The sequence below is a fragment of the Megalops cyprinoides genome, chromosome 2 (assembly GCF_013368585.1).
Source record: "Megalops cyprinoides isolate fMegCyp1 chromosome 2, fMegCyp1.pri, whole genome shotgun sequence".
NCBI lineage: Eukaryota > Metazoa > Chordata > Actinopteri > Elopiformes > Megalopidae > Megalops > Megalops cyprinoides.
Genome location: NC_050584.1, coordinates 39,983,220 through 39,995,814, shown reverse-complemented (window position 1 = coordinate 39,995,814; position 12,595 = coordinate 39,983,220). Strand labels below are relative to the sequence as shown.

At 38.9% G+C, this 12,595-nt stretch overlaps 1 protein-coding gene across 1 annotated transcript; it reads left to right on the top strand.

The window, feature by feature from the left end:
- The first annotated feature begins 1,708 nt into the window (after positions 1-1,708).
- On the top strand, positions 1,709-3,035 carry odf3l2b (outer dense fiber of sperm tails 3-like 2b). Its single transcript, XM_036519053.1, is given in 5 exon segments — positions 1,709-1,745; positions 2,565-2,751; positions 2,753-2,817; positions 2,820-2,889; positions 2,891-3,035. Coding segments are annotated over 5 exon segments (504 nt in total).
- The last annotated feature ends 9,560 nt before the right edge of the window (positions 3,036-12,595 follow it).

Genomic DNA, 12,595 nt, shown 5'->3' with positions numbered 1-12,595 from the left:
GGCTTTATTGGCCATCATTTCACAAAGCCATCATCAACAGAGATAATCAACAACAGTGAGTGCCTTCAGCAAGGGTGAATGTCTGGCAGCATGATGGGTCATATTGGTCCATACCAAACCCACTCCCATAGCAAATAGCAAGCGTGTTACCCATGCAACGAGCTGTTAAAAGCACAAAACCTAATGCTTAACTAATTTTACACTCATTTTGAACAACTCGGCAGTTTGACGTAAATAAAGTATGTTAAATGTCTGTGGAGGTTTGACGTCTGAGTTAGCTATTAAATGATAAACAATACAGTCCATGCTAACACGCTTTTTGTGCACAAAAAGGCAAAAATGTTTCTAATAATGTAACTTGGGCATGCAGCCACTAGAGGGAGACAGTAGAGAATTTTTCATGACCTGTGCTTTTTTAGTACTGCAAAGCACTAAGAACTCACCCCATACCAGTGGCGTCGTTAGGTCCGATCAATATTTTAAGCCTAGTCCCGAATATTTTCACCCTGAATAAGGAGGTGTTTATAGCAAAACAACAGACAGACTGTGTAGAACATGACTTGCAGCGTCCGAAGGTGTGATAACATTTATTTATTATAAAGGTAGATATAATCTCCCCAACCTACCGATGCCGATCTCCCTTCAAAAAAAAAAAAAAGACAAGCCCCAGCCAAACTTGACTTAGCCCCGGATCTTTTCAATAGCTAGAAACATCTCTGCCCCATACACTGATCCAGGATCAACTAATATAACTTTGATCTGAAAGCTAACAGTTTTGTGAAGTAGATCCAGGGTTTGTGGCCTCGGGGCACTCTCATTAGACACTACAGTGAACGTGTACTTCAGTGTGAAACTCTTGCTCACCCACCTACTGTATTACAGGTTACAGGAGTTATATAAATGTACCAGAGTGATAAAATCAATGTCACCCTTTTTCTGATGTGTCAACTGAAAAATATGCATCAATGACATTAAACAATGCATATGTTTTTGGAAATCCAAACTGGGTATGAATATACCTGACTGACAAAATCATAGTCAACTCAAGAATATGCATCAATGACACTGAACGATTGGTATGGTGTGTGAAGATTCAATGATATCACAATCACTTTAAAGCCACTAAAACTTCACACAAACCAATATAAGGAAGGTAAGATGGTTTACATGATAAAATAATGTGTTTACTTCCCTGTGATCTGAGCAGATAGGCTATGTTAAAGTCAACTTCATGCTGACAAAAATGTTTTATTTTCCCTCTCTTGTTTCGGTGTGAACTATACAGTTTACTCCATGGGCTGCAGCCCGTCCTCAGTATTACATTGATGCAAAAGTCATTCGCTTTGGCAGATATGGCACCTATGCCTAATCTATGTTGGGCAGGATGAGACATGCTGGTAGGTCTACTCATACAAACCCTTCCTAATGATGACCGCATCTTCAGTTTGTGTCTGAAGTTTAAAGCTGGTAGGTCTACTCATACAAACCCTTCCTAATGATGACCGCATCTTCAGTTTGTGTCTGAAGTTTAAAGCTGGTAGGTCTACTCATACAAACCCTTCCTAATGATGGCCGCATCTTCAGTTTGTGTCTGAAGTTTAAAGCTGGTAGGTCTACTCATACAAACCCTTCCTAATGATGACTGTATCTTCAATTTGTGTCTGAAGTTTAAAGCTGGTAGGTCTACTCATACAAACCCTTTCTAATGATGACTATCTTCAGTTTGTGTCTGAAGTTTAAAGCTGGTAGGTCTTCTCATACAAACCCTTCACAGTGATGACCACATCTTCAGTTTGTGTCTGAAATTTAAAGCTGGTAGGTCTACTCATGCAAACCCTTCACAGTGATGACCATATCTTTAGTTTGTGTCTTAAGTTTAAAGCTTTCACTACTAAAACTGATCTCTTACACATCATATACTTTTTTAATATGAACATACCATAGTTATTGCTATTACAACTAAAGGGAATGACATTTGAGATGATAGCTGTGGTTTTTCTTGCTTACACTTTCGGTTGTAAATAGCATCACGCGTAGGTGTAGCTAACATGCTGGTGTCACAACAGAAAAAACTAATTCTACAAAGTCTTGATATGGTCATTTTTTGCATGGAACAAAATAAGCACATCACTGGGGACATTTCAGATCTGAATAGGTGCGTCCTGTTTCTGAAAGCAGGCAGCACAGATTTTGTTATTGCCTTATCAAGCGCAACTATAACTTTGTTGCCAACTATTCGGGTGTTTGTCAGCGCTGACCTTGATCTCTGGTATTGGCCAATGTAACTGAATTTCACAAAAAGGAAGATACCAGTCTGAGTTCCATTTCAATGACCACTGCTTGCTTTATCAATAACATTTTGTTTAATGTATTGTGCAAGACACTGAGTCCTTGTGTGTGTAGCAGCAGAATTATGAGAAGACTTAAATCAGCCTGATCTCAAAACACATACACCATTTATATACAGTAAGAAAACACATACACCATTTATATATAGTAAGAAATCTACTCTTGACTGTTAAAGACTCCATATTCATAGAGATGAACTGAACTCATTTTTGTAGTGGGGGTTTTCCAGACCCCTTGACCCGGTGTCTACAGCCCAGAAACAGCTCCTCCTCTCAACAACCAGTGAAGACCCCCCTCCTACACCATGGGCTCTCACACCCGCTACTGTCATGTGGATGCTGTGCCTGCCCCAAACAAGTACACATTCCCCACGCTTATGGGCTCCCAAGTGCCCACCAAGCCTTGCCAGCTACACAAATTTGGGACGCTGCAGGACTGGCAGTCTGTCTCAAGACCAGTCTAAAACGCCAGCAACAGCACAGGTCCAAGTGTCTACCTGCCCAGGCAGCCTGCTTTCTCCATGCTTGGGTGCCACAGCAACCCCCAGTGACGCCACTCAAAAGCCCAGTCCTGGCAGTCACAACCCAGAGAAGGTGACGATACACAAGCCCCGCCCCCCAGCATTCTCCATCATCATCAGACATACCAGGTTTGTCACCCCGCTGGTAATGGATCTGTTGGACTGACTGGAACCTTCCATGGTTTCTTGTTATTTATTTATTTTTTTTAAATCTGCCAATTCACTCAGTGTTTCATATTGGGCATCTTCAAATTTCCTTAGAATATCTAGCAACGTATACAACAGAAAGTGCAATTTGCTTCCATGTAATGTAGTCTCAAACTGTTTATATTGTTAAGTCTCTATTAAGAATGAATGATATTTTAATCAAATGCTTCATGCCGCCTGTTAATGAACAGGAAGATAACTGGATTCTGTGGTATTCAGGTGGCAGAACAAGTTGTACCACACTGATGTTACACATCACAGAATCGTGACCAGCAGTATGACAATGAAGCAGTGAAAATCTGTGAGAGGCACTGGAAAATGACATTCTCTCTGACAACACACCATGTAAACAGAAAACTGTACACCAGTTTTTTTGACATTGATCAGATCCTTTTATAGACCCTAGAAGTATGTAATAGGAATCTGAGAGAAAAAAAATAACACCGAAGTTGTGTTCATCATTCATTTATTTGGTGTAATCAGATATGCAATTGTCAGGTGTGACAGAATTATCCCCCCTCTTTAAAACAACCTAAATAAAGGAATAATTACAGGAAGCGGATCAAATATTTTTGTTAAACTGTCAAGCCTAATTTGGGCTAGCCCTATCCAATATAAAAGACTTAACTTTCACCCTTGCCATCAGAAAGTGAAGTTGGCAGCACACAGGTTTCTAGATGTACATCACACATGATCAAAGGAAATTCCTTGAAGATCAGTGAAAAGTTGTTGATGCCTATCAGTCTGTAAACAAATACTTACAAAGCCATTTCTAAGGCTCTGGGGCTCCACCTGAAGCATTGTCAGATCCATAATCTCCCAATAGAGAAAGGTGGTGAATCTTCACGGGAGTGGCCATTCTGCCAAAGTCTTTGCAACAGTAAGGTATAAAGTCATCAAGGAAGTCAAACAGCACCCTAGAATAACATTCAGGGTTCTGCAGGTGTCTCTTGCCTTGGCTAAGGTCAGTAAGCAAGACTCCTCCATCTGAAAGCCTGTAGGCAAAAGCTGCATTCATGAGAGAGCAGCAAGGCAGGGACCACTGCTCAGAAATAGGTACATGAATGCTTGTCTCAAGTTTGCCAAAAAGCACCTGGAAGGACCTGACGACTTTTGGTAAAATGCTCTATGGACGGACACATGAGTGAAAAGTAGAACACAGGTCCTGTTACGTCTGGCAAAAACCAGACACTGCATTCCACCCCAAACCAGCGGTTAAGCATGGTGGTGGTGCTACCTCAGGATTTGGATTACTTGCCTTCTTGAAGGAACCATGATTTTTGCTCTGTATCAGAGAATTGTAAAGGAGAAGGCCAGGCCATCCATCCGTGACCTGAAGCTGAAGCACAGCTGGGTTATGCAGCACGACAATGGTCCAATCTGCACAACTGACGGCTGATTTATGCTTCAAATTTGCACACAGCTACTAATGTGTAGGCAGATGTAGCACCGCCCGATGAAGACCCTTCATATCCCTATTTACATACCCTACCTACCCCTTATTTTGTTTCTGCAGGACAGTATTTGGCTGTATGTGCCAACCACCAAAACCGTTAGTTCCGACATGTTGAAATAATTGCGATAATCCTTGATTTTGTAACAATGTGAAGGGCTTTGCAGATGACTGCAAGATTATCACATATGATAACTGATTGATGATGAATATGGCTGGAATGCAAACTGACCAATAGGAAGAGTGAGTCAGCATTAACCATTTTGGTGGTTGGTACATATGGCCATGTACTGTACTGTCATGCGAAAATGGAATAAGCATGAAAGTTCTTCAGCTGGCGGAAGGTGCTACCACACCTCATCCGCATACATGTTCATGCTCATGTGCAAATTTTAAGCATAAATCAGCCTGCTGTCTACATCAGAACAGCTGAAATGCAACAAACTTAAAGTTTTGTAAAATACAGCCCTAAACCTAATTGACCTGAAAAAAGCAGTCCATGTTCAAAAGCCCACAAATGTTGAGTTAAAGCAGTTTTGCATGGAAGAGTGGGCCAAATTCCACAGCAATGCAAGAAACTGATCACAACCGGATATTGAGTAAAGGCAATTATTTTTTTATCAGGAATTATGTGACATCAATACAACAAATCCTACTTTGATTACTGAATCAAAGTATTAGAAGATCAATGCCTGTAGGGAGTTTGATGGTTGGTTCAGTACCTTGGTGTCCATTACAGACAGTTGAACCATGAATATTGTTTTTAAGCCTTAATATGAGCCGACCACCCAAAAAAAAAAAAAAAAAAAAAGGCAGCATATGAATAAGTATGTATGAGGTCATTTGCCCTCAGATAAAAATGTGCCACCGTGAAAAGTAGTTATATAAATATTGAAACTACAAGTTACATCTGAGAGGTTTACTAACATTACAAAGGTACAGGGCGTATATATGCACATATTTTCCTATTTATTATGATGCTTCTTATACAGTTACCCCACACAAGCCCAAGTTTGATAACCTAATGTGTAATGTTTTTAATCCACCCATGCGTCTTCTACACCAAAAACTTTTCCATTCCTCCTACATAGGGTAAAAAGACGGCCCCAGCTACATCATCTGCTTCGGAAACATAACATCCCAAGGTACAACATGGGGAAGTAAGTTTTAATATAACATTTTCCAGCCAGACTCCTGCTATTCTGTTTCTATTTTAATTGCTAGAGTCTAACTATCTTAACTTAAATTAAGACTGAGTTATATTCTTATACTTAATCTTTAGAGCAAAACGCTGCTGGCTAGTTAGCTGGCTTGTAGAAGTAGGTTATTTACAGTCAAGTTAGCAAACATGATTGCATGAATTATGAATTGAACAGCTAACACTTAGGCGGTTTGCATTTCGCGTGATTCGGTTATTAGCTAACATTGCAGTTCGACAAACAGAGAGGTAACTTAGTAGTATAACGTTAGCTAATTAGTTAGGCTTGCTGTAACCTTAACTTAGACAACACCGTTCCCTTGCTTCACTTTAAAATTGATTTCTGAAACTTTTGTATTTTGTTATGAATTATGTATTCCAATAACGGAACAATACATTTTCTTGCGAAAAAGCTTTTAATTTATGTAGCTCACTTAGCGAAGTATTCACCATCGTCATTCGCAGCAGGCAGCCGGTCACCTGCTCGCTTACCCAGGGGCAGCTGACATTCAGTTTCGGCAGTCAACTCAAATTACGGTGTCCAATATCTCGCGCACGGATTGGCTGAGTGCACAAAATAACGGATTTTGACTTGTCTGCATTGCCCCGCCCTGTTAACGGCGCGCTGTGTGTCCTGTACAGAAGTCACGTATTCTGGTGTTAGTGGAAGTTAGAGGGGTATTTTGTCACATGGCGAAGCCTCACTTTTCTGTTTTGTTATTGTTACACACCTCCAAGAAATTTGATGAACTTATGTGCAGAACAATGAATACAAATAAGCCAGCTAGTCACCTACGTGATGCATTTAAGTTCCCAAAATATTAAGAACATCCAGTAAAAACAATGAGGAAAATGACAGTGTCCTGTTCTACAGTAGTTGGCTACATCGCAGGAAAAATGAGTAGATGATAATCAAAACGGCCTTCAGAGCTGGCTCGGTCGAGCTCATCTCTTTATAGCCTAGTCTGTGGAAAATTTTCTCAACCTCGGTACAATTGTTTATTCCAAATATATATGAGGCTACAACTTTTCAGGAATATGAACATTGCTCATTTCTGTGATTATAGTCACAGCAGTTCTTTGTCAGTGAATAGATATACTATAGGCTATAGAGTCTGAAAACCTGGTCAAAATACCATTTTTACTTTTAAAAATGAATTAGGTGGCCAAACTCTGCATGAGCACTTTTTATTGTTATGATGTTTATGACTATTTAGTCATAGTGGAAGTGATTGTGACCATAACAGTTGCAATATTTTGTATTCAATGGACTCCTTCTTTTGTGTAAATGGCAGCAACACATAAAGTTTCTATGTTTGCTTAGATTCAGTACATCCAGAATGCACTTTGTTCTTATCACTGAGTAATTTATATTTGCAACAGCATTAACAGAACTTTGGTAGCAATATTGGATTTGATGATACCTTGGAATGGCCTTTTCCAAATTAACCATTTTCCAATCTACGTGTACACATAGATTATCAGGATCAGGACATACATGAAAATACCTACTCTGGGATATAGTTTCAGCTATTCTAGTGAAAATTAAGAGTTTTAAGAAGACATACAAAAACTAGTCTACATTATACAATTGAAAATTGGTGCACTACATTGCTCCTTTAACAAATCACATGACAATCTTTACTAAATGTACTGATACTGAAATATTTCAAATTTGGATCATTTTCTTTGTTGATTGTACTTTGCAAGTCTTGGCCATGCTTGGTTCAAGTTTTTGTTCATTTCCAACATGCACAAAACAGTCAAATGGTTATTGATGGATTACTGACAGTAAAGACGATGGATTTAGTAGAAATTAATGCAAAAGTTATCGTGCAGAGAACATTTGGTCTGTAGCCTAGTTTTCTCTTCTTTTCTTTGAAAACATTTCAAATGTCAACAGTGGTTAGCTAACCACACAATATCTGTGAAGAGAATATGAGTACTTTTATGGGCTTGGGAGTTTAAGTATTCATTGAGTATTTAATACTAATATACAGTACTAACATAACAAACTTATTCATTATCAGGGTTCATATCTTTACTGATCAGTTTGATGGCATGTTTCCAATAATGTTACATTTGACTCAGGCTTGCTTGTAGATGAGGGAGGAAGGAAGGTCTATGCAGTATTTTTTTTTAACTCTAAAGCGAGTTTGCTAAAGGTTATGCAGCCTACATAGTCTAAGAAGAATCCATACCCAGTAAACAAAGTTAATTAAAGTCATGTTGTTAAGAAATATGTGCCCTCCCCTATTTTCAAGTACTTCTCTGATATATTTGCTATTATTGTATAAACATTTTGAGGATTAAATTAGAATGATGAGGTAAATGTGTAAGATTGGCCAAGTCATAAACTCTGCTTCTTAGAATGTGTTAAAGAGTTCAACTATGCTTTAACAAAATAAAATAGGAAGTGATTAGATCTTTATACATAAGGTTGTGGAGTCTTCACCTGTCTTGTTTCTTTCCCCTTTTCAGAATGTTTCCAAATGAAAAAGCATTGCATATCCTGTTGAATTATGGTAGTACATGTGCTGTAACTACATGTGTTACACTCCATTTTAAAAAGAGAAGTTCAAGCAAGAGTGGAATATCAAGGGAGACACTGCATGGCAGATCAGTTGACCAAATTCAGAACCTGCATTTGGTTAACAGATTTATTTCTGCTTACCTACTATCACAAGCACTGTGACACACTTAAGCGAAATGTGTGTGTATATGTGTGTGTACCACTCTTGGTAAATGAGTAACAGGCTAATGCTGAAGGTTCTGTGAAAGTGCGTTTCTACATGTTCTTTAAATAACAACAGATTTACTCACTGGTGGCTGAGTAATGGATTCTAACGAGAACCTTTGAAAATACAGTCTTGAAATGGTGGAGAGCAGGGACGTTTCTACCTATTGAAAAGATTCGGGGCTAAGTCAAGTTTGCCTGGGGCTTGTCTTTTTGTTTTTTTTTGAAGGGAGATCGGCATCGGTAGGTTGGGGAGGTTATATCTACCTTTATAATAAATAAATATTATCACACCTTCAGATGCTGCAAGTCATGTTCCATTCTGTTACACAGTCTGTCTGTTGTTTTGCTATGAACACCTCCTTCTTTAGGGTGAAAATATTCGGGACTAGGCTTAAAATATTTGGGGCTATAGCCCCGAATGATCGGACCTGACAACGCCACTAGAGGAGAGAGTAGAAAAATCAGAGTTTCTCAATTGAAAATGAATATATGTTACAGCAATGGAAATATTAGATTGTACTTTGTGATGTATGATCTTCACTATTGTGGAAAAAAATGCAAACATGGTCAACTTAAATCACATGGTCTTTATTTATCTCTCCCCAAAACATGTTAATGGGGAGTTTCACCACTGTTCATTGTAATCTTAGTGGATCATTTCATTTCACGTCTGTAAGTGAAAGTTGCCGCTGAAGCTTTCCAATGACACAAATCAGTGTCAACGGTGACATTTGACATTTTAAACTGGCACAGACTGTGGTTGGGTTACGGAATATAGTAAATTTAAAAGGTAAACATAGTAAGATCATTTTTACATGAATATGTCATTCATCTGAGGCCTCTAGTTTGAATTGGTGTGGATATTTCTGGTATAACCATCAACCTACTTGACAACAACTCAAAAGACCCTGTTGTTAGGGGCATATTTGTTCTGGATGAACTAACTGGACACCATTCACTGCATATAATTCTCAGGTTTAACGCACTGTAGGACATGACCTTAGATTCTTCAGCTCTCCCTTAGTTTGAAGTCTCATTGCAAAATATTGAAAGACCCTCTGCATTTCTCACTAACCCCCCCCCCCCCCTAAATTATTAAGCTGCATTTTTGCCACAAACAAGGAAGTGAGTCAACATTGTGATTGGATGTTGGAATCAAAGGGGGGTGACCTGTGGTTATTGTGGCTTTTTGTGCTGTGCTTCCCTGTTTGTTCAATATGCAGACACACAGCTCATAGTCACACTCATACATTGGGCAACCCAAAAAAGCCTTTACATTCTTAGAACTTCCTCAGTACAACTGCATTTCATTTTGAGCTGGATTTGCATGTGTTGCATTAGTGGTCAGGGCATCCTCTCAGACAGCGCAGCAGACACTCCTGAATTCGGTGAGTTCTCTTTGGGCATATTACCTCTCCGTATTTAAGACATCTACCTTTCTGTATGGAATTTTTGTGTTGTATAGCTGCTTTCATACATCTCAAATAATTTCTAATTTTGATTCAAGAATATACTGTGACAGTCAATTTGGCAAAACATTAGCCTTTATTGGTTCTTTGGAATTACTGCACATTTGCTTACTTAACAAAAATGTTATTCCAGCCTTTGATATGTTACTGATCAAATAACATTGAATCTGTGTAAAATTGCCTTTTGATTCTTGTGAGAAAAATGGTGACTGAAATAGTGCTATATACAGCTGAGTATGATTATGTACAAAACTGTAAGTACATGTAAGTGTGCAATACTTACTTGTTATGTCAGGATGTTGGGCCTACTACCTTCCAACTACATATGTACCAAACAAATTCGTGCTCATGTACTTTCGCTGGGTAGTTTTGTCCTTTTTAAAACTTAAATCCTCTTTGAAAATCAAGACTGGACTCAAGATATAGTGTTGTTAAAAAGAAACATATAGGAATGATAAACGATGTAGTGATATTTCCATCCCATGTTCACTTTTGTTGTGTGATTCACACTTTAGCAGGGGCAAAGGGGGAAACACATGCACATATTTGTACTGGTCCTGGTCTCTTTTCTGAAGCTCATTAATTCAACTGTGTTTGTATTTCTCCTCATTTACGTCATTATAGCTATTAGTTAGGTTTCTTTTGGTCTGTGAATAAAAAGCCCAGTGCTACAACATAGTACAACACCTTTGTTCTAAAACCATTGCAGCTTGTTTGTAAATCGTATGTAAAAAGTGTATTTTGACCATGGCAGCTTTAGTCAATATTTTCTGACACTCATTATGACCTGGTATAATCCATGCTATTAATAGATAACTCGTTTGTTGGTGTGGTAAATCAGTTATCAGGAACATTAATACCATGTCAGATTCAGGCAGACTTAGGTCAGCTTATTTGTGTGTGTGTAAAGAGATACTGTATTGGTGGTGCTTTCTTTTCAAAGTTAGCTAGAGAAAGTTGCCAGATTAGTTTGGCAGCATTTTCAGTTTCCTTTGCAAGTAACCTAGTTTATACATTGTCTGCAGACATCCAGCTGAAATATTTATTGCAGTGCATTGGTGATACATTTAGATTTGTTCGCTGCCCGCTGTGAAGTCAGACACATGCGCTTAGCAATCAATCTAACAGCAAGTAAGTAGAAAAATAATGTGTAGAATAATCTCATACTGATATATTATAGACTACTTGAAGCTATGCTGGAACCGAAGTGTCATGTATGTGTCCTCAAGAGCTTTTTCAGATGATCAGTTGGTATTTACTCTTAAACTCATTGATACTAAAAAAGTACATAAAAGTCACAGACTGAAATGTTTTGTCCTTAATTTGTAATACTCAAAAATCAGTAAATTCAGATGATATAATTTACATAATTTCAAAGAATGAATTTATGTGGCTTTTAGTGTGACAGTGTGTCGGTATCAGGATTATCTGTTGCCTTTTCACTGCAAAGATTGCATGGTTGACGCCTTCGCTTCACAGATGATCATGGCATTATCAAGACCATTGTGGCATATTGCTGTGAATGTGAACTATTTCTATCTGACACCAGGGATCAAGTGCAGATATGTGGTTTCAGTATATTTTAATCTTCCCTTTTTTCTAATCCTTATTTTCTCCTCTGTAGCCAGAATGACCTTGTGCTGGATTCTCTGCTATGATGTTGGTTTTGTATTGGATTTTTCTCAGAAAGGTGTGCATTACAAATCCCTGTTTAACCCACTTAGGGGAGGCTCCTATAGGTGCGTGATTCCTAATTTCCCTTCCGTCACAGTTACGGGAGAGAGAGTGGTGTAGGGATGGGGTGAAAGGCCTCAGCTCTTCCAGCCTGCCTTTTAGGATGGTAGATGTCTCTCTTGGGAGCAGAGGAGAGGTGTACTGAGACAAGGAGACAGAGATGGAGGGAGGTCTGGATTATCCTGACAGTAATTCTCTTTAAGTATTGCTGTCGTGACTGCCACTGTTTATTGTACATGTCTTTTGAAGAATTTAATTGCCCCTCACCACCACTCACCCACACAGACACACCGCTTCACTCCTCTTAATTGGAAATGGCTGTGGTGACCCTATCTACAGAACTGCTGATGTCCTGCACACTAATATTGATCAATCCTTCCCTTTTCAATAATAAAATGTGGCAATTTGTAATAATAACCACAGCTTCACTGTTGTGATATACTTACGGAATGGTCACCCTCTGGCTGTGGCAGCTGCGCTCAGTGAGATACTACTGTATGTCTGGCTGAAGACACTTCTCTCTTTCCTGACTTCCCGATAGAAGCATAGCTCCCTACAGCTGAACAAAGTGTAGAGTGGGGCGCAGCTCCATTTAGGTAATTCTTTCAGCAGTCATTGTGCTCTCTTAGGGTACAAAAATTCATATGTTCTTTCGGAAATTCTTTATGTTTTAAGATCCTGCCAAAACAGCTTTGTAATCTGGATTACTCTACCACTGATGTGATGACTCATAACCACATACATGCACTGTGTTGGAGTGCTGAGCTTGTGTCTTTGCTGGGTGCTGAATTAGCCCTTTGTTTTAAACATGAAGCACAACTGAGGAGAGCGTCTTGCACTGCAGTCTGAGTTTATTTTCTGTGGGATGCATCTTGGAGCCAGTAATAAGTAATACTCTCCAAGAGGTCTGTCAAAGAGGGGCCAC